At 43.1% G+C, this 23,098-nt stretch overlaps 1 protein-coding gene across 3 annotated transcripts in view; it reads right to left on the bottom strand.

The window, feature by feature from the left end:
• The window catches only part of cacna2d3 (calcium channel, voltage dependent, alpha2/delta subunit 3), a 139,960-nt gene that overhangs the window by 103,380 nt on the left and 13,482 nt on the right, over positions 1 to 23,098 (bottom strand). For all 3 annotated transcript variants that reach the window (XM_034166510.1, XM_034166511.1, XM_034166512.1), the window contains exon 5: positions 22,847 to 22,906. In XM_034166510.1, coding sequence (XP_034022401.1) covers positions 22,847 to 22,906 — 60 coding nt within the window. The remainder of the gene's footprint in view (positions 1 to 22,846; positions 22,907 to 23,098) is intronic.

Genomic DNA, 23,098 nt, shown 5'->3' with positions numbered 1-23,098 from the left:
CATGGCTTTGTGTGTGTGTGGGCTCAGTCCCTGTGATCAGGTGATGGTTCAACCCTGATTATGATTATGTTCTTTTATGTAGTATCTGTCATGCCCTGCCCTGATCTAGGCTTCTACTGTTCATCTCCATCTGCCCCAGCTTTGCTTTATTAGATGTTATTTTCATGATGTGATTATTCTCTGTTCTATTTTGCTTTGTCATTTTGTTTCTTTGTTACTTTTATTCTTTGGCTATATGTTCAGTTTGGTTCTAGTTTTCTCTAGCTTGCTTGTGTTCACATTATGGATCATTTAGTTATCATTTGCTTATTTTTGTTGTTTCATTCTGTCATTTTTCTGTTGTACTTTAATATCGGTTTTGCTTTCTGTTTATCATCTCGTCTTTGCTTGGTTATCTTTATTGTATTATGTCATTAGTCAGTTCCAGTTTAGTTTTGTCTTTTCTACTTATTATCTCTTGATTCTCTTTTAGTTCTCATGTCTCTTGTTCTGTTCAAGTTCCTGTTCATAGTTGTATTTTATTCTGCTCTCGGTTCTGTTGTTCTCAGTTTTTTTCCTCATTGCCATTTGTTTGTCTCATTCCACATCCTGCACCTGCCATTTTGTCTTCATCCCTCACTCGTATCTGATCATGTTCTCACTTCACATCACTGCACCTGCCCCATGTCTTGTGTTTATGTCTGCTTTGTGTTTTCATTCACTCCCACTCTTGCACTAGCTCACATATCTTTGTCTATTACATTACTCCACTTTGTGCACTCCCCTCCTCACAATCTTGCCTGTGCATACTCTGTCCAGAAGCCACGCCCCCTTTCTAGATCCTTCTCCTCACGTGCACCACATTAACACCATCTGTTCCTCATGTCACCTCCTGATTAGCCCACCTGTATTGAAACCTCACAGTCCTTCACTTCCCTGCCAGATTGTGTGTCTTTGTACACTTTCCAGCACCTTCCACAAGTCCTGAGCTTTGCCACGCCATGTTCCGATTACTGCTCTGTTCTCCTCGGACTATGCTTCTTGCTACTCTCCCCGGACGTCCGTGCTTGCTCGTACCACAGAACCTGCCCTGTCCATCACTGCATCTCAGCCTGACCCTGCTTGTACCTCTGCCTTGCTGACTGATTACATGTTGTACCATACCCAAGCCTGGAATAAAGACCATGATTTCCTCCACACCTAGCCTAGTCTGGGAGTCTGTATTGTGGGTCCAGTCGCTCCTGGTGCCGGGCTGACGCCCATTCTGACAGTCTCTTCATTTGTGGGGTCTGTTAGTATATGTCTGATTGTATTTATTCAGGTTTGTCTCATTATCTTTTATTGCTTTCTGTTTTTTGATCAGGTCTGAGTGATGAGGTTCTGCACTATGGTCTCTCACCTCCTATTGTCTTTTTGTTTCTGAATTATTTGTAGACTGTGGAGGTGTCTGGAGTTTGATGTTCAATTGTGGATTCAGTTTTTTCCACGTCACTGGATGGCTGTTTACTTATTAGTTTCTGGTGTCACTTTAAGATCACTCTGTTTCTCGTGCCTCACTCAGCTCCTCAACTGCGATTAATCAGTGTTACCTATTTAAGCCACTCTGTCTTATATGTGACTGCCGGCCGATTATGCTTCATCAGTTTGCATCCCTGAACTCCCTCATCTATTTGCACCAGTGTTTGTTTGTAAGTAATCTCTTTCTGTGATTTTTGACAGCTGTTTTTTTTTTGTATGGATTTTTGGACAGTGTTTTCTACATTTATGAATTTTACCACAGGAAGTTTTTTTTGTCACCACTGTATTTCACCATCCCTTGGGAATTAAAGCTACTGATTTTTGCAATTAACCGTTTGAGTTTTGCTGTCCTGCATTTTGTGGTCTACTTTTGACTCTTTGGGGTTCTAAACCATAACAAATGATGTGTAATTGATGCCTGATGACTTGACGGTTTGTGTTGGAAATGACAAAACAAATGGAATTAATTTTGTCTGTTAAAATATTTAATTCCTGTTACATCACACAGACCTGTTAATTACTATTTAAGAAGCCCTCTTATTCTGCACTCTTTACTTGTATTAATTGCACCTGTTTGAACTTGTTACCTGTATAAAAGACACCTGTTCACACAATCAATCACACTCCAACCTGTCCACCATAGCCAAGACTAGAGAGCTGTCTAAGGACACTAGGGACAAAACTATAGACCTGCACAAGGCTGGGATGGACTACAGGACAACAGGCAAGCAGCTTGGTAGAAGACAACAACTCTTATGATTATTTATTAGAAAGTGAAAGAAACACAAGATGACTGTCAGTCTCCCTTGGTCTGGGATTCCATGCAAGATCTCACTTTGTGGGGTAAGGATGATTCTGAGAAAGCTCAGAACTACACAGGAGGACCTGGTCAATGACCTGAAGAGAGCTGGGACCACAGTCACAAAGATTACATTAGTAACACATGATGCTGTCATGGTTTAAAATCCTGCAGGGCAGCAAGGTCCCCCTGCTCAAGCCAGCACATGTCCAGGCCCGTTTGAAGTTCACCAGTGACCAACTGGATGATCCAGAGGAGGCATGGCTGAAGGTCATGTGGTCAGATGAGACCAGAATAGAGCTTTTTGGAATCAACGCCATTTACCATGTTTAGAGGATGAGAACAACCCCAAGAAAACCATCCCAACCGTGAAGCATGGGGGTGGAAACATCATACTCTGGGGGTGCTCTTCTGCAAAGGGGACAGGGCGACTGCACTGTATTGAAGGGAGGATGGATGGGGTCATGTATTGCGAGATTTTGGCAAACAACCTCCTTCCCTCAGTAAGAGCATTGAAGATGGGTCATGGCTGGGTCTTCCAGCATGACAATGACCCCAAACACACAGCCAGGGCAACTAAGGAGGGGCTCCATAAGAAGCATTTCAAGGTCCTGGAGTGGCCTGGCCAGTTTCCAGACCTGAACTCAATAGAAAATCTTTGGAGGGAGCTGAAACTCCAAACCTGAAAGATTTGGAGAAGATCTGTATGGAGGAGTGGACCAAAATCCCTGCTGCAGTGTGTGAAAACATGGTCAAGAACTACAGGAAACATTTGACCTCTGTAACTGCAAACAAAGGCTACTGTACCAAATATTAACATTGATTTTCACAGGTGTTCAAATGCTTATTTGCAGCAGTAACATACAAATAAATTATTTAAAAATCATACATTGTGATTTCCGGATTTTTTTTAAGATTATGTCTCTCACAGTGGACATGGACCTAAGATGAAAATTTCAGACCCCTCCATGATTTCTAAGTGGGAGAACTTGCAAAAATGCAGGGTGTTCAAATACTTATTTTCCTCACTGTACATAACTCAGACTCATATATACTCATAACTCAGCCACATGGGGTGTGCAGCCAGTACATTCTGAGTGCCGATCCCAAGCCCGAATAAATGAGGAGGGTTGCGTCAGGAAGGGCATCCGGCGTAAAACAAGCCAACCCAACTATGCACACTAAGAATCGAATTTCCATACCGGATCGGTCACGGCCTGGGTCAACAACGTCCACCACCGGTGCTGTTGCCCAACAGGGTGCTGGTGGAAATTGGGCTACTGCTGGGCGAAGACAATGAAGAAGAGGAGGAGAACATTTCCACAAACAGCAGGAGAAGAAGAAAACTAGAAGGTGTGGAAATGAGAGTGGGGGACTTTGAATGTTGGTAGTATGACTGGCAAAGGGAGAGAGCTGGCTGATATGATGGAGAAGAGAAAGGTAGACTTATTGTGTGTGCAAGAGACCAAGTGGAAGGGAAGTAAGAGCAGGAGCATCGGTGGTGGGTACAAGTTGTTGTACCACGGTGAGGACAGGAAGAGAAATGGTGTTGGGGTCATTTAAAGGAAGAGTATGTTAAAGTGTGTTGGAGGTTAAGCGAGTGTCTGCAGGGTGATGAGTGTGAAGTTGGAAATTGAGGGGTGATGATGAATATCATCAGTGCATATGCCCCACAGGTAGGTTGTGAGATGAAGGAGAAAGAAGATTTCTGGAGTGTGTTAGATGAGGTGGTGGAGAGTGTGCCCAAGCATGAAAGAGTGGTGATAGAGCGGGACTTTCAATGGGCATGTGTGGTGAAGGGAACAGAGGTGATGAGGAAGTAAATGGGTAGATATGGTATCAAGGATAGGAATGGGGAAGGACAGATGGTAGTTGATTTTGCAAAAAGGATGGAAATGGCTGTGGTGAATACCTACTTTAAGAAATGGAGGATCAAAGGGTAGCATATAAGAGTGGAGGAAGTTGCACACAGGTGGACTACATTCTTTATAGGAGATGCAAGCTAAAAGAAATCAGAGACTGTAAGGTGGTGGCAGGAGAGAGTGTCATTAGACAGCATAGGATGGTTGTTTGTAGAATGACTTTAAAGGTAAAGAAGAAGAGAGTGAGAGCTCAACAAAGGATCAGATGGTGGAAGCTGAAGGAGGAAGACTGTTGTGTGAATTTAGCGAGCAGAAGCACTGGTTGGAGGGGAAGCATTTTGGACAACTGGAAAAGTACTGCAGATGTGGTGAGGGAGACAGCTAGGACAGTACTGGGTATGACATCTGGACAGTGGAAGGAAGACAAGGAGACTGGGTGGTGGAATGAAGAGGTCCAGGATAGCATAAGGAGAAAGAGGTTGGCGATAAAGTTTTGGGATAGTCGGAGAGATGAAGAAAGTAGACAGGAGTACAAGGAGATGCGGTGTAAGGCGAAAAGAGAAGTGGCAAAAGCAAAGGAAAAGGCATATTGCGAGCTGTACAAGAAGTTGTATAGTAAGGAAGAGAAAAGGACTTGTACCGATTGGCCAGACAAAGGGACAGAGCTGGAAAGGATGTGCAGCAGGTAGGGTGCTAAGTGAGGGCTGCTATGAAGAGGGTGAAGAGTGGAAAGTTGGGTCCAGATGACATTTCAGTGGAGGTATGGAAATGTCTAGGAGAGATGACAGTGGACTTCTAACCAGATTGCTTAATAAAATCTTGGAAAGTCAGAGGATGCCTGAGGAGTGGAGACGAAGTGTGCTGGTTCCTATTTTCAAGAACAAGGGTGATGTGCAGAGCTGCAGTAAATACAGAGGCACAAAGCTAATCAGCCACAGCATGAAGTTATGGGAAAGAGTAGTACAAGCTAGGCTTAGAAAACAGGTGAAGATCTGTGAGCAGCAATATGGTTTCATGCCGAGAAAGAGCTCTACAGATGCAATGTTTGCTCTGAGAATACTGTTGGAGAAGTACAGAGAAGGACAGAAAGAGTTACATTGTGTGTTTGTGGACTTAGAAAAAGCTTATGATAGGGTGCCAAGAGAAGAGCTGTGGTATTGTATGAGGAAGTCTGGAGTGGCAGAGAAGTATGTTAGGGTAGTACAGGACATGTACAAGAACAGTGTGACAGCGGTGAGATGCGCAGTCGGAAAGACAGACTCATTCAAAGTGGAGATGGGATTACACCAAGGATCAGCTCTGAGTCCTTTCTTGTTTGCAGTGGTGATGGACAGGTTGACAGATGAGGTCAGACAGGAGTCCCCATGGACTATGATGTTTGCAGATGACATTGTGATCTGTAGTGAGAGTAGAGAGCAAGTTGAGTCTAGTCTGGAGAGGTGGAGATATGCTTTGGAGAGAAGGGGAATGAAAGTCAGTAGAAGCAAGACTGAGTACATGTGTGTGAATGGGAGGGAGCCCAGTGGAATAGTGCAGTTACAAGGAGCAGAAGTGGTGAAAGTAGATCAATCAATCAATTTTTTTATATAGCGCCAAATCACAACAAACAGTTGCCCCAAGGCGCTTTATATTGTAAGGCAAGGCCATACAATAATTATGTAAAACCCCAACGGTCAAAACGACCCCCTGTGAGCAAGCACTTGGCTACAGTGGGAAGGAAATGAGAATGAAAGATATTGATTCTCAGCCGAGGGAATTCATTATCTTTGTCAGCTGATCGGGCCAGACGTCTGTAACATCACCCATCGTAGCAATGCCCTGACGATCAAGCAGATAATGTGCCTTGCGCTTAGATATTTTGCCAGTGGACAATTTATGTATTCCATCAGTGATGCTGAACATCTGAGCAAGAATACTGTATGTCGTATGATTCGCAAGGTAGTACTTGCTCTCTCTAAACTGTTGGATGCATTTGTCGTTTTCCCTGGCCATTTATCCGCAATGCAAATCAAAGAAGGGTTTATGCAATCGCGGGTAATTACTAATATCAAAATAGGTCTAATGCATGTCCATTAATTAGGCGAAGTGGGGCTTATCAATAACAATTTCTCCTAGGTTTCCCAAGAGTAATAGGAGCCATTGATTGCATGCAAATCCTAATCAGTGCACCCCTGGGAGAGCACGAGGGCGATTATGTCAATCGCAAATCTTTTCACAGTATCAATGTGCAGGTATAGCCGTTCTATACGGCCTATTTCATATACCCATTATCATGTAGTCCACTCTAAGCTCACCTTCTTTTTACTTATTTCAGCCACATAAGGGTTGCTTTGGTTTGGGTGATTTTTCTAAATATTCTAATATACAATTACTATACATATGACATATTTCACATTCTTTTTCTCCCCACATGGGGCTGTCCTGTTGGATAACCTTCATGCCAAAGTGATATATATGTAACTATGTTAACAGAATGACCATTAATGGCTTTAAATCCTTAGATAGGTAGCCTATTTAGGAAACATTAAATTAACCTAACATCTATTAGTAGGCCTATGCCCACTTCTGAATCGTGTTGCATCTGGGCATAATTAATGAAAAAAGGTCATTATTTTACACATAATCAGACATTCCACAGGTTAATCATCTCTAACAGATTTGGAGAATAATTGAATTGTACTCACGCATTTACCCGATCAGCAATACGTTGCCAACAAGCCTGTCTTGCTTTATTGGCAGACGATGTGTTCGATTTCCCCATTAACGTTAATTTAAATTCCTCGTAGCGCCGCATAATAATCGTGCATTCTTCTTCGGTAAAGTAAGGTGACCGCGAAATCTTTGAAAAATGGTGACGTGTGCTGCAACCTGCCCCTTTTATGTGAACGCGCACAAACTCCAATTAGGTTAACACAGGTTCAACAAATCAACATCTTAATCAGCGTCGTAGTACCAATAACACCACTTGAGAACACCAGGTTTTGTCAACCCCGGTTTAAGAGTTAACCTGAGTTACATCGGAGTAAGTTAACCCCACTTTGTAGTACAGGCCCCAGCTATGTTGTACGGCTTGGAGACAGTGGCACTAACAAAAAGACAGGAGGCAGAGCTGGAGGTGGCAGAGCTGAAGATGTTGAGATTCTCTTTGGGAGTGATGAGAATGGACAGGATTAGGAATGAACATATCAGAGGGACAGCTCAGGTGGGACGGTTTGGAGACAAAGTCAGAGAGGGGAGATTGAGATGATTTGGACATGTGCAGAGGAGGGACCCAGGGTATATAGGGAGAAGGATGCTGAGGATGGAGCCACCAGGCAGGAGGAGAAGAGGGAGGCCAAAGAGGAGGTTTATGGATGTGCTGAGGGAGGACATGCAGGTGGTTGGTGTGACAGAGGAAGATACAGAGTACAGGGTGAGATGGAAACGATTGATCTGCTGTGGCGACCCCTAACGGGAACAGCTGAAAGTCAAAGAAGAAGAATCATTGTTCATATACTCAAAATGCCAGTGAACTGTTCATTTTCTTTGTATATTTGTAAATAAAATGTTAAAACTCCTGCTGTGGTTTATTGTGTTCAGGTGGAAACAGTGTTGGTAAATCGTATTGTAGAAGTTCCGACATTCAGATTTGAGACTGATTAATGATTCAAGACTGATTAATTAATGACTGTCTAAATTAAAGTTCTTAGTCTTTATTTTAAAAGTATGTGGTGTCCTATTTCAAGGCAATTAGATATAATTCTAATTAAATATTGCTTTGCTAATGTGGCATGACTTACCTGGGTCACTCTAAGGAGGACCTTTCAATATTAAATATTAATAAATCTTAATATTCAAATTTGGTCCACCCATTTGATCCAAACAATTATTAAATCTTAAAATTGTTCATTATTTTGGTGACCCACTGATGAGGTCCAGTACAATTTTATCCAATGTAGGATCTTAATAATTATACTTGTTACAGCTTGTGCCGCTGTGTGTAGCCAAAGTTTACAATTGCAAATAATAATTGCAAATTATTTTTCACTACAGTATCTATGTATGGTGCGCCTGGGTGCAGCAAAGTTTAACTACTACTGCACTGCTAATTATTAATGAAATTATTTAAATTTGTTATAATAGTAATAAAGTGAAAAACCTTGGGGTGATCTTCGATGCAACACTGTCCTTGACCTATACATCCGAACAGCTTTCTTCCACCTCCGTAATATTGCAAGGATTTGTCATATTCTGTCTATGGCTGACGCAGACACTTTGATCTATGCTAGTGTCTCTTCTAAACTGGATAACTGCAATGTCATATTCTCTGTTTTACCAGCATTACAGATCTCCAACTCAAAATGCTGCTGCTAGAACTTTGACAAGAAGCAGAAAGTTTGACTATATTACTCTGATTTTGGACTCCCTTCATTGGCTACCTGTGCCTGCGAGGTCTGATTTTAAGGCTTTGTTACTAACTTAGAAAATCCTTCACGGACTAGCGCCTCCCTACCTGATCAACCTAATTAAACGTTATGTACCAGCCTATTCTGCATTGTCAGGATGCAGGATTACTATTTGCCTCTTAGGTTAAAAAGACGTTAGCAGGCCACAGAGATTTCTCTTGACCTGATGAGGTAAAACTGTCTGAAATTCAAATTCAAATTTATTAATTTATATAGCGCCAATTCACGATGAGATCGTCTCAAGGCGCTTCACACAACATAATAAAAACAGAAAAAACTGAATTAAAACTTTAAAAACACAATAAAAAGACAAAACCATAAAATAATACAAGAATAAAAGCACATCATAACACTAATGATAAAACAAGGAAAACAAATGAGTCTTTATGTTGTGGCTGGGGTGCCTGGCTGGCTTTTGTTTCTGTCCTCTGTTTTCTGTCTTTTGTTTTTCCTTCCAGGTGGCATGCATTCAGGACTGAGTGGATGTGTGGCTGAGTTATTAGGACCTCACCCTGATCACCTGAAGCTTGTCATGTGCAGCTCGTCAGGACTCACAGCTGTAGTGCATCTTTATGGATTGGGGCATGGTTGCATTTAAGTCTGGAGTACACAGTGTGTTTTGCCAGAGACTCGACCTTGTGACCAGACGGGTGAGATCGTCGTCTAGAGAGCCATCTCATCATCATGGATGCAGAGACCGTACCAGGTTTGATGCCATGGTCTGTGAAAGAGGAGGGGGTGAGGTCTCACGCTCGTCAGCACACTTCCTGAGGTACTTTAGGGTTTGTGACTAACATGAGTACAGTCAGTAAATGTGGTGTCCCTCACACCTTATTATATTGAGCTGTTATGTTAGTCGTTTAAATCAAGCTTCCACTGCAGTGGAGAATTGAACTGGGTGTTCCATGCCTGCAGGGTGGGGAAGCTGATTGGTGATTAAGCCAGGAAGTGTTTGCTGTTTATGTACACATTTGAGTGGTCTCTCTGTGTGTGAAGTGGTGGACTCACATGATGGTTTCTTCTTTCACAGACTCGGTTGGTCGTGGCCACCTGGGGGGTGTCGGCGGGGTCCTTGGGTCTGAACTGTTCTGGCTCCGGACCGTTTGTGCTGCTGGGAGCGCACCGTTCTTCCACCTCGCCAGACCGCGCACTTATTTGTTAGTAATTTAGCACTCACTGTTATGTTATTAAATTCTGTTATCCTTTGAACCGTGCTCTGTTTCCTTTTTGCTGGGTCCTGTCAAACGCTGGTCGGTACTCCGCCCGCGTCCGACACATAACAGTAGTCTCTGGCCATACATCACGGACCCAGCGGTAGCAGAGGCGGTTCTGCGCCGGGAAGGCGGCAGCAGACGTCAGAAGTTATCCGGATCAGTTGCGGGTGCTCTCCGCCCGGATGGTGCGTGTCGGAGAACCCATTATTGAATAGTGATTTGAGCTCTCTTGCAGCTGTGTTCCTGTGGTGTTGCCTTATCCGTGGGTTGTTGCGGACTGTGAATAGCGACGGCTTCGCGTCACACTTCGACCAGATAAGAGGTAAAACGGGAGCTGCATGTGTGTGTCTTTAATGGGTGAACGCGCACGGCGGAGTTCTGTGGCAAGGGTCGCTGTGCTTCCTGTTGTTACAGTTGTAGCCCCGTCTCCCCGGGTGAAGATAGCTACTGCGTCTGTTGTGTCAGCTCCGGCGTAATTTAGTTGAAGCACATTTTGGTTGTGTGTTACACATAGCTGCGCACTGGGAAAGCAGCGTGAGTTGTTTTCCTCGGTTTACCAAAGGGTTTTTATTTGTAGCACTTTGGCTCCCCCTGTTGGTGACTGAGTCACATTACCGTCATAGCTCTTAAGGTGGAACAGGTGCGTTCCATTTGTTTGAGCTTGACGGTATAAGTCACTTATTAGTTTTGTGTTGGTTCATTTTTTGTGGGTGTTTTTTGAGTTGGTTTTTGTGTGGGATGTTCTACACTATTAGTGTTCTGGGTCGTGACCTTGCAGGCTTTCTGGAGCATAGAAAGGACCCAGGTAACCTTATGTTAGTCTGTTAGTCTTTCTTTTTATTTCTTTTGGTTTCACCTCCCAGGGTCCTCTGGGGGGTGATGGGGGGGGGGGGGGGGGTAATTGGGTTGTTTTTTCTTTTTTCTTTGTTTTTTTTTTGTTTTTGTTGTGCCCTCTCTTCTCCTCTGGCTCCAGCCGTGTGAGCCGTAGGTTGTCGGCGTTGCTGGAGTGGTGCAGTTTGGTTATGCTGGGCGTTTCCCAGGTAACCTCTGAACCTGGAGGGGGGGTTCGGCCTTTGAGCCGTATGCCAATCGTGTAGCTGAGGTTTGGGGCATGGAATAATACCCGCAGCTGGTGGCTGGTTTGGGAAGTCGGAGGGGTGGCGCCGTTTTGTGCCGTCTGCATTACCGCTGTTGCACTCTTCCCGGTTGACCTTCTGGGGTATAGTCTGGTTGGTGACACTGGACGTACTTCCAGTTTCCACTGCGCCAAGGGGGTGGGGTTGGGGTTGTTTTGTTTGTATGTTTTGTTTTTCTTTTGTTTTTCCCCCCAGTTTTCCGCCCTCAGGGTGTGACTGTGGTGTCCTCTGGGGGGGGAAAGGGCTGTGGGTCCATCTAGCCATAGACCGGCCGGGACTGGGTCTGTTGGTCATGAGGGGGGGCGTCTCCTGGGGTTTGATGAACGGTCCTCTGGAGGCGCTGGGAGTCCCCGTGGTGACTTTGGATCCCAGAGGGACCCTCGGCTGTGGTTATTACTCCTGGAGCTGGCGGGATGTCCTCTGGGGGTGTTGGTCCCTACGGTCGTCCGGGGGGGGGGGGTTAGTGTTTTTTGTTTGCAAACTTAAGTTGGGTTGTGTTTTTCTTTTCTCCTCTTCCCGGGGTTTGATGGGACGGTCCTCTGGGAGGGGGGGGGGGGTTGTTTGGGTTGTTTTGTGTTTGTCTTTTTGTTTTATGACTAAACAGACTTTAAAACAGGTCGGACAAAGGCTGACCGCACAGTTCAAGAACTCCTGGCCACACCTGTGCAAATTGAATGACAGAAACAAAGGCAAGATGCGTCAGAGGTGAAGACGTCAACAGTTCTGTTAAATGAAGATTCAGGTTGAAGATGGAATGCAGATACTGTTTCCAGCCATGGTCCCTGGAGGGGGGTGTTTTTCCCTGGGCCAGGTTTGTGTGGTCGCCGGGAGGCTTCCCGTGAGGGTGGGGTGGCTGTTGTGGCTGGGGGGTGCCTGGCTTGGCTTTTGTTTCTGTCCTCTGTTTTCTGTCTTTTGTTTTCCTTCCAGGTGGCAATGCGTTCAGGACTGAGTGGATTTGGCTGAGTTTATTAGGACCTCACCCTGATCACCCTGAAAGCTTGGTCATGTGCAGCTCGTCAGGACTCACAGCTGTGGTGCATCTTCATGGATTGGGGCATGGTTGCATTTAAGTCTGGATACACAGTGTGTTTTGCCAGAGACTCGACCTTGTGACCAGACGGGTGAGATCAATCAATCAATCAATCAATTTTTTTATATAGCGCCAAAATCAACAACAAACAGTTGCCCCAAGGCGCTTTATATTGTAAGGCAAGGCCATACAATAATTAGGTAAAACCCCCACGGTCAAAACTACCCCCTGTGAGCAAGCACTTGGCTACAGTGAGGAAGGAAAAACTCCCTTTTAACAGGAAGAAACCTCCAGCAGAACCAGGCTCAGGGAGGGGCAGTCTTCTGCTGGGACTGGTTGGGGCTGAGGGAGAGAACCAGGAAAAAAGACATGCTGTGGAGGGGAGCAGAGATCGATCACTAATGATTAAATGCAGAGTGGTGCATACAGAGCAAAAAAGAGAAAGAAACAGTGCATCATGGGAACCCCCAGCAGTCTAACGTCTATAGCAGCATAACTAAGGGATGGTTCAGGGTCACCTGAATCCAGCCCTAACTATAAACTTTAGCAAAAAGGGAAAGTTTTAAGCCTAATCTTAAAAAGTAGAGAGGGTGTCTGTCTCCCTGATCTGAATTGGGAGCTGGTTCCACAGGAGAGGAGCCTGAAAGCCTGAAGGCTCTGCCTCCCATTCTACTCTTACAAACCCTAGAACTACAAGTAAGCCTGCAGTCTGAGAGCGAAGCGCTCTATGGGGGTGATAGGGTACTACGAGGTCCCTAAGATAAGGGGACCTGATTATTCAAAACCTTATAAGTAAGAAGAAGAATTTTAAATTCTATTCTAGAATTAACAGGAAGCCAATGAAGAGAGGCCAATATGGGTGAGATATGCTCTTCTCCTTCTAGTCCCCCGTCAGTACTCTAGCTGCAGCATTTTGAATTAACTGAAGGCTTTTTTAGGGAACTTTTAGGACAACCTGATAATAATGAATTACAATAGTCCAGCCTAGAGGAAATAAATGCATGAATTAGTTTTTCAGCATCACTCTGAGACAAGACCTTTCTGATTTTAGAGATATTGCGTAAATGCAAAAAAGCAGTCCTACATATTTGTTTAATATGCGCTTTGAATGACATATCCTGATCAAAAATGACTCCAAGATTTCTCACAGTATTACTAGAGGTCAGGGTAATGCCATCCAGAGTAAGGATCTGGTTAGACACCATGTTCTAAGAGTTGTGGGGCCAGTACAATAACTTCAGTTTTATCTGAGTTAAAAGCAGGAAATTAGAGGTCATCCATGTCTTTATGTCTGTAAGACAATCCTGCAGTTTAGCTAATTGGTGTGTGTCCTCTGGCTTCATGGATAGATAAAGCTGGGTATCATCTGCGTAACAATGAAAATTTAAGCAATACCGTCTAATAATACTGCCTAAGGGAAGCATGTATAAAGTGAATAAAATTGGTCCTAGCACAGAACCTTGTGGAACTCCATAATTAACTTTAGTCTGTGAAGAAGATTCCCCATTTACATGAACAAATTGTAATCTATTAGACAAATATGATTCAAACCACTGCAGCGCAGTGCCTTTAATACCTATGGCATGCTCTAATCTCTGTAATAAAATTTTATGGTCAACAGTATCAAAAGCAGCACTGAGGTCTAACAGAACAGTGCAGGGACGCCAAAACGGGCGTAATGTGGTCAAACTTTCTGCTTTGTGTCAAAAGTCTGGCAGCAGCATTTTGAACCAGTTGAAGACCCCTAATCCTGGACTGCGGTAAACCAGAAAATAGAGCATTACAATAGTCCAATCTAGAAGAGACAAATGCATGAATCAAAGTCTCAGCATCAGCCATAGACAGGATGGGATGAATCTTTACTATATTTTGCAGATGAAAGAAAGCAGTCCTTGTAATGTCTTTAATGTGGAGGACAAAAGACAACATAGGATCAAAAATTACCCCAAGATTCCTCACTTTATCCGTATGATGTATAACACACGAACCTAAGCTAAGTGCTAGCTGATCAAATTGATGCAGATACCTCGCTGGACCAAGAACCATCACTTTAGTCTGATTCTCTGGAGTCTAGATTAAAGACTCATCTGTTTGCCATTTCTTATGGCTACCATACTTGCATAGTGTCCTTACCATTTTTTCTCCTTTTAAGTTGCATTATAACAATGGAGCACGTTTCTACCTCATATCTCAATTTTGGATCTGTTAGTTAAGTAAAGTGCTAGCTGCCAGTGACCACGTTAGTACCCTTTTGGGCTTGGCTATTGGTTTATTGGTGGGATCTAGTACTTTAGGTGCTGTTAGCTCTGGCTGACTCATTCTGCTCTCTTTCACTCTGTCTGAAGGTGGAGTTCACCTTAACCTCAGCAGATCAAGGAGGTGTTGTGGGCTGGGGTGTTTGGCTGGCTTGGTTTTTGTTTTCTGTTTCTCCCACCAGGTGGTATGCATTCAGGACTGAGTGGCTGAGCATCAGGACCTCACCCTGAACACCTGAGGCTTGTTTTCACATGCAGGTCATTAGGACTCACAGCTGTGGTGTATTTTGTCATAATCAGAGATTGCTGCATTTAAACCTCGAATGCACAGTGTGTGATTGCCAGAGACTCGACCTTGTGAGCAGACGTGTGAGATCGACGTCAGGAGAACAATCTCACCATCACGGACGCAGAGACCGCTCCAGGTTTGACGCCACAGTCTGTGAAGGAGGATTGGGTGAGGTCTCACGCTGTTCAGCACACTTCCTGAGGTAATTCGGTTTTTGGTGACTTTTGTGAAGTAATGACAGTGGATTTGGTGTCCCTCACACCTTGTGTTAGTGAGCTGTCACGTTATGCTAATTGTCTAATCAGCTTCTGCTGCAGTGGAGATTTGAACTGAGTTGTTCCGTGCCTGCAGGGTGAGAAGCTGATGTATAGAGTTAAGCCAGGAAGTGTTTGCTGATTGTGTGCACCTTTGAGTTGTGTCTCTCTGTGTGGAGTTGGACTCACCTCATGTTTTCTTTCTTCACATTCTTGGTATGTCGCGGCCACCTGGGGGGTGTCGGCGGGGTCCCTGGGTCCGAACTGCTGTGGCTCCGGACCGTTTGCGCTGTTGAGAGCGCGCCGTGTTTTCACCTCACCAGACCACGGACATTTTTGGTTGTTTAGCACTACACTGTTATGTTTATTAAATTCTGTTATCCTTTGAACCGTGCTCTGCTTATTTTATGCTGGCTCCTTTCAAACGCTGGGTTCGGTGCTCCGACCGCGGTCCGAAACATAACAGGAGGTCTGCCATGACACGTCACTCACTGCACAATGATGATTAGAAGCTGATGTTTTTGACAGCTTGGGCCTATGTGCTTGCTCTAGGGGTTGGTAAGGTTAGACCTTATTTGTGAAATACATTGAAGGAGCTTTGTTGTGATTCGGCGCTATATAAATGTAATAAATTGAACTGAATTGTCAAAACATAGTCCATTTACCAAAACTACAAGATCAACACATTTTTTTTAGTGCAGGGAGTGAATCTTGAAATTATAAGTAAAGCTTTTAAGCACAAGGAGAGCAGAAATCAAATTTTAAGGTTAAGTTCATATTACGTACAGGAAAGCTTGATAAGTAGATGAAAACAAAGATTAAAAGCAAACCATTTTCTTCCTGCTGGTGATCCATCCTGTTTATTTGTATATTCATATTCGTGCCGAATACCATGTGGCAAAACACATGTATGACTTTACCCTGTGACCCATTTGCACTATTGGTCAGACTGATTCAAATTGAGATGCAGCTGGAGTTTCTCAGTCAGAGCTCATCTGCACAGCCTTGAAGTGGGAAATACACTTGGGGTCAATACAAAATGCTCGACTGAAACGACTTGAAGCAGCTGAGATAAGAGCAAGAGCTTATCTCATTGTGGTCGATGAAATGGTGCATAAAAAATGTGTGGTGTCACAGGAGGCGAGGTCGACTAAATGGTACCACAAGCAGCAGTATCATGACATCATATCGTTACCGCAGGTTAGATATTGAATTTTCCTCATTGTTATGATTATTGTTTTTTTATGACCTTTAAGATGAAATAGGCTAATACAGAATTTTACAACTGACTGAGTATGAAGCATCCTGCACCAATCAAAAGCATGGAAGAAAAACACAATAATGACTGCAGGGACTCCTACGAAATGCGAGACTTTACATTGCTCATGGAAAAAAAAAACATTAAGAAAGAAAGTAATTGCACAAAATGTGTCTAATGCAGGAAAATTTTATCTTAGCTATTTAAAATAGTTCTGGGAAAAAAGGCAAATATTTGTGAAAACTTATAAAAAGATAAAGCTGAAAATGCTACGTTTTTATTTCTGCTGTGATATGAGGTGAAATTATCCAAGGTAATGTTTGTTTTCATGATTTCAATTCATGTGAAATTTAATGAAAAAATAAATAAATCCCAGAAATACCTAAATCAGTCAATGAAGAGCAGTGTTAATACTTCTGGAATTACATTATAATGTACACTGTATTCACATCAATAACAGAAAATTAAATAAATTAAGGCATATACACACTAAAATACCTTTGACATATTTTTGTTTATTATTAATTCTTTAAAATTGGTTGCCAGATTTTTAAATGGTTAAAACATGAGGTACGTGGTTTGTGATGGATTCATGACCAGCAGAAAAATGGGCAGCGAACAAGGTGACAAAAATATATTCATAGGATGTAAATGCTTCTATCAACTGCAAAGCGCCGCCGTTATTTTAGTGTTTTGTTGCTCGAGTGAGTTTCCAATCTAAAGCCACGAAAGGGAAACAATGCACTGTGCAAGGAGTTCCATTTATCTTTGTCCACTGGACAGAGAGAGAGAGCGAGAGAGAGAGAGAGAGAGAGAGAGAGAGAGAGAGAATGAGAGAGAGAGAAATACTGCATTCCCTCTGCAGGAGGAAGCTCAGTGCACCCTGGTGGAAATCCGCAATGAGAGCCACTAAATAATGTCCCCTATTCAACAGAACCAGCTGAGCAAATCCTGTTAAATATAATTACAAAGGAACTACAGGCCGACCTCGAGCGCTCATTCTCTCTGCAGCAGCTTTGTTACATGAATGCAGCGTCCTCTCAGAACCCAAACCTGCTGATCTTCAATCACTGTTACAGCCCTGTTGGTCTCACCTCTAACAACCAAACGAGGAGGGCGGAGGTTATGTGATCACTCTGTTTGTATGTAGATGTTCGAACATGATGACTCCTTTAATCTTGGATAAATTGTGCAGATTTTGGTGGTGATCTGAATCTTTTTGATGATTTTTTTTTAATCTCTTCAATTCTTTAGGTGAGGCTATTCTTTGATCTAATTCAGCAGGCATGCTTTCTTTATGATGTTACAGAGGGATGACAGGGATAAATGACAGGTGTCTGACTGCCACCCTCTGTCCGTTATAATGCTCTAAATGGCCTTATAGGTGAGCCCTGTGTTCCAGGCCATTGTGGGCGAGACGCAGAGCTATTTTTGACAAATGACACTCAAAAAGAGTGAGTTATGACAGTATTTGGCTGCAGCCAAAAAAGCATTATGCATCATGTCAGTGTGAAGGATGATGCCACCACAATTAAAGACTTTTAAAGTCTCTTACACTTCTTTCACCTTGATTCTCTGCAAGTGATTCACTCAACAACCTGACACATTTTCTCGTGCATGCATAGGATGAGTACTGTATTTTCCAAAGTATAAGTTCCTTTTTTTTTAGTAGTTTTGGAGGTCCTGCAACTTCTACTCAGGTGCGACTTATATACCAAAAACTCAACCCAGTCTCACAAGTTTTTTCGTGCTCCCGTTTTTTCGTGCTCCCGTCAAAAAAGAGTCAAATTTTCATGACGGGTTTTTTCTTTCTCATCTCAATATTACTAAACCTACCCCTTCCACTAAACCTAACCATAACCCCCCCCAACTTCCCCCCACATCACTTTTCATTTTGTGCACCCGTCATGGAATGTATTAGAATAAATTTGTGCCCCCTTTACGAAAATATGGCACTTTTCATCACAATATCGTGAACCGATAGATTAATATTCATTTTGTGATGCTGAATCATGACATGCCATAAGATATGGTAGAAAAAATTACACATTTGTCCATGATCATTTTTGTCATTTTCTGCCGCTTATCTGAGTCTGGGCTGCAGTGGCAGTAGACCAAGCACCTCATCCCACACTTCTTTTAGGACAGGGACATATTTGTTATATACTACTATAAATCAAAAAAATCCTAAATTAAAGAGCTGATAATACAGAAAAAGTTGAGACTTACACTCCAGTGAGACCTATACTATGGTGTGACTTATATATGGGTTTTTCCTCTTATACTGTGACTTATACTCCAGCGAGTAAGTGGGTCTGCAAAATTTCAGTTGTGTAAAAATTGCTGCATATTCATTCATTTTCTACACCTACTTATTCCAATTAGGGGTCACAGGGGGCTGGCGCCTATCTCCGCAGTCACAGGGCATGAGGCGGGGTACACCCTGGACAGGACACCAGTCTGTCACAGGCCACAAATAGACAAACACATCCACACCTATGGTCAATTTAAAGTTTCCAATTCACCTAACCTGCATGTCTTTGGATGTGGGAAGAAGCCGGAGCATCTGCAGGGAACCCACGCAGATACAGGGAGAACATGCAAACTCCACAAAGAAAGGCCCCAGGTGGGAGGCGATCCCACAACCTTCTTTCTGTGAGGCAACAGTGTTAACCACTAAGCCACCGTGCCACCCTACTGCATATTCTGCTCTAAGATTTTGGGTTCTGACAGATACAGAAGACCAGTGACCTTCCTGGTTTGGGCAATGTTGGCATCTTTTAAGATGCACAAAGAACATAAAATTAACTAAAGTCAGACATGTGGTGTTCCTAATCATAGGGTGCTGTTATTTGTTAGTTGAGCCCACAGAGGAGTTTACGAGAATAATGTACTGTAATCACTTTGTCTGTTTGTGTGTCTGTGGCTGGATGAATATCTCAGGAACCACTTGTCTGATTTCATTTATATTGTACATGTAAATTGCTGGTGATTGCATTTCAGCATGACATTAATATGAAGGGCAAAGGACAAGGTCAATCAAGGTCATGCAATAGTCAGAAAAATCACATTTTTCACAATAACTTCAAAACAGAGACAGTCAGAAGAATGACCTTAAGTGTATATGAATCAGCAAGCATAAGTCATGGTTCACATCTCTGGTGTCTGTTTTCTGTCTGGTGGGATTTTTGGTAATTATACTCTTGTGCTTACTCACATTTTATTATGCTTCCTACTGAATTCTCTGCACTGTTGTTTGCTCGTGCTTTTATTTTGATACACTCTCCTTGTGTATTTTCATTGGTGTTTCTTCCTGTTTCATGGGAACCCTGGCTTCCGGTTTCACATGCACATTTGCTTCCTCACTAATTGAGTCATGCACTATATAATGAACCACAGTGATGATGTCATTGTACAGACTGTTGTCTCTGTTTGTTTTGGCTGTTTCACTACCATCACCTGCTAATGAAACTTGCTTGACCTGCATACCTGTGGAGTTCTCTGTTCAGGGGCTTCTGGTTGAACTGTTGCAACAGATTGTCATATTCTGATGTCATGATGACATCGATGTACGGTGCATCCGGAAAGTATTCACAGCGCTTCACTTTTTCCACATTTGCAATGTTACAGCCATTTTTTTTCTGTATTTTTTTTTTTGTAATTTTACACACAATACCCCATAATGACAATCTGAAAGTAGGTTTGTTTGTTTTGTTTTTTTACATTTTTGCAAATTTATTAAAAATAATAACATAAAATAAAAAACCCTAAGAAATCACGTATACATAAGTATTCACACCCTTTGCCATGAAGCTCAAAATTGAGCTCATGTGCATCCTGTTTTCACTGATCATCCTTGAGATGTTTCTACAGCTTAATTGAAGTCCACCTGGGGTAAATTCAGTTGACTGGACATGATTTGCAAAGGCACACACCTGTCTACATATAAGGTCCCACAGTTGACAGTGCATGTGAGAGCACAAACCAAGCATGAAGTCAAAGGAATTGTCTGTAGACCTCTGAGACAGGATGGTCTTGAGGCACAAATCTGGGGAAGGTTACAGAAATATTTCTGCTGCTTTGAAGGTCCCAATGAGCACAGTGGCCTTCATCATCCGTAAATGGAAGACATATAGATTATTAGGACTATTCCTAGAGCTGGCTGCCCATGTAAACTGAGTGATCAATGGAGAAGAGCCTTAGACAAGGAGGTGACCAAGAATCCGATGGTCACTCTGTCAGAGCTCGAGCATTCCTCGGTGGAGAGCGGAGAACCTTCCAGAAGGATACACCCTCTGCAGCAATCCAACAATCAGGCCTGTATGGTGGAGTGGCCAGATGGCAGAAACTCCTTAGTAAAAGGGCACATTGGCAGCCCACCTGAAGTTTGCCAAAAGGCACCTGAAGAACTCTCAGATCATGAGAAACAAAATTCTCTGGTCTGATGAGAAAAAGATTGAACTCTTTGACCTGAATGCCAGGTGTCATGTTTGGAGGAAGCCAGGCACCATCCTTAAATGGTAAATGGACTGCGCTTTACAATAATGCCTCACATTCATCCCAATTTCAGGGTGCTGCCATACAAGGCACTCACTACACACCTGGAGCAACTAGGGGATTAAGGACCTTGCCCAAGGGCCCTTAGTGATTTTCTGGTCAGGCTGGGATTTGAACCAAGGATCCTTTGGTCTCCTGCCCAAGGCTTAACCACTAGATCATCACCTCCCCCAACAGTGAAGCATGGTGATGGCAGCATCATGCTGTGGGGATGTTTTTCAAGAACTGGAAGACTAGTCATGATTGAAGGAAAGATGATTGCAGCAATGTACAGAGACATCCTGCATGAAAACCTGCTCCAGAGCGCTCTTGACCTCAGACTGGGGCGACAGTTCAAGTTTCAGCAGGACAATGACCCTAAGCACACAGCCAAGATATCAAAGGAGTGGCTTCAGGACAACTGTGTGAATGTCTTTGAGTGGCCCAGCCAGAGCCCAGACCTGAAGCCGATTGAACACCTCCGGAGAGATCTAAAAATAGCTGTGCACCGACGCTCCCCATCCAACCTGATGGAGCTGGAGAGGTGCTACAAAGAGGAATGGGCAAAACTGCTCAAAGATAGGTGCACCAAGCTTGTGGCATCATATTCAAGAAGACTTGAGGCTGTAATTGCTGCCAAAGGTGCATCAACAAAGTATTGAGCAAAGGGTGTGAATACTTACGTACGTGTGATTCCTTACCCTTTTTTATTTTTAATGAATTTGCAAAAATTTCAAAAAACTTTTTTTCATGTTGTCATTATGGGGTGTTGTGAGTAGAAGTTTGAGGGGAAAAAAATCAATTTCATCCATTTTGGAATGAGGCTGTAACATAACAAAATATGGAAAAAATGAAGCGCTGTGAATACTTTCTGGATGCACCGTATGCCATCATGTGACAGTATGTGATCCAAAAAACACATTTTTCTCAGTAACCCTGAAACTAGAACAGCTAGAAGGATGATTTTATAAATATAAAAAAATAGAATGTCATATTCTAACACATATACGAGGTCTGTTAGAAAAGTATCTGACCTTTTTATTTTTTCAAAAACCTGATAGATTTGAATCACGTGTGCTTGCATGAGCCAACCTTGAGCCTTCGTGCGCATGCATGAATTTTTTCACGCCTGTCGATTGCATCATTTGCTTGTAAGCAACCTTTGTGTGAGGATGGGTGGAGTCTCTCATCGTTTTTTCTTTGCAAGGAAATGGCGGAACGACTGGAGCAGCGCGAATGCACCAAATTTTGTCAGAAACTGGGCGACAGCCAGGTGGAAACCATTCGGATTATTCAGACGGCTTTCGGTGACGATGCTATGGGCATCACACAGATTAAGGAGCTGTACAACCGGTTTAAAGACGGCAAGAAGAGGTGAGCACGTCACAACGTGTCCTGTGAGACTTCAACACGGTGGCGCTTGTTCCACCATCAGCTTTGTGCCGAAGCCATCGGCATGAATTTCACGGCCACTCTTTTCATGGCCAAATCTTCTGTTACAGTGGAATGTGCCGAAAAAGTGCTGATGTCCACCTCGTCCGCAGTTTCTCGGATAGTCACACGACGGTCCCACATCACCACAGCATTCACTTTGGAAATAATCCGGTCATTTCAGCATGTTGATGGCCGCCCGGAGCGTGGCTCGCTCTCCACCGTTGTGCGGCTGTCTTTAAACCTGTTGTACCGCTCCTTAATCTGTGTGATGCCCATAGCATCATCACTGAAAGCCATCTGAATCTTCCGAATGGTTTCCACCTGGCTGTCGCCCAGTTTCTGGCTAAATTTGATCCGCCATTTCCTTGCAAAGAAAAAATGACGAGAGACTCCACCCATCCTCACACAAAGGCTGCTTACAAGCAAATGATGCAATCGACAGGCGTGAAAAAATTCACACATGCGAATGAAGGTTCAAGGTTGGCTCATGCAAGCACACGTGATTCAAATCCATCAGGTTTTTGAAAAAAATAAAAAGGTTGGATACTTTTCTAACAGACCTCGTACGATGTTGCATAGCAGACATCAAGTTTTATTATAGTTTGTAGTGGTGATCCTGACATGTACAAGTTTGTTTGTAAACAAATGCTTGCTTACTTTTGCTCACTTATTTGATTGTGATTTGTTGTGATCAACTTAATTTTCCATTGCTGCTACTGTGTTTGCAATAACTGCCAACACACGTATGAGGAGGTGGTTGAGGTAAGACAAAGAGTTCTCTAAAGGCTTCTTTAAATGAATCTTTGTTTGTTTGTTTTTATCCTGAAGAAACCTCACCTGCAGGTCGGGATCATCTTCATGCTGATGGTGTGCTTCCTCTGCTGCCTCCACCAGTCGCTGAAAATGTTATGGAGGAGAAGACATACTGTTTAACACAAATTTGTGACTATATGTAATATGAAACAAACCAATGTGCAATCTACAATATAAAATATTCAAAATTTCCCATGATGCTTCATGAAGACCTCATCCATCAGTTCAGTCATGCATGTTCCTCCACCACTCTTTAAAAAAAGGATTTGATGACTC

This window comes from Thalassophryne amazonica, chromosome 3 (assembly GCF_902500255.1).
Source record: "Thalassophryne amazonica chromosome 3, fThaAma1.1, whole genome shotgun sequence".
NCBI classification, from domain to species: domain Eukaryota; kingdom Metazoa; phylum Chordata; class Actinopteri; order Batrachoidiformes; family Batrachoididae; genus Thalassophryne; species Thalassophryne amazonica.
This window is presented reverse-complemented; position numbering and strand designations above follow the sequence as displayed.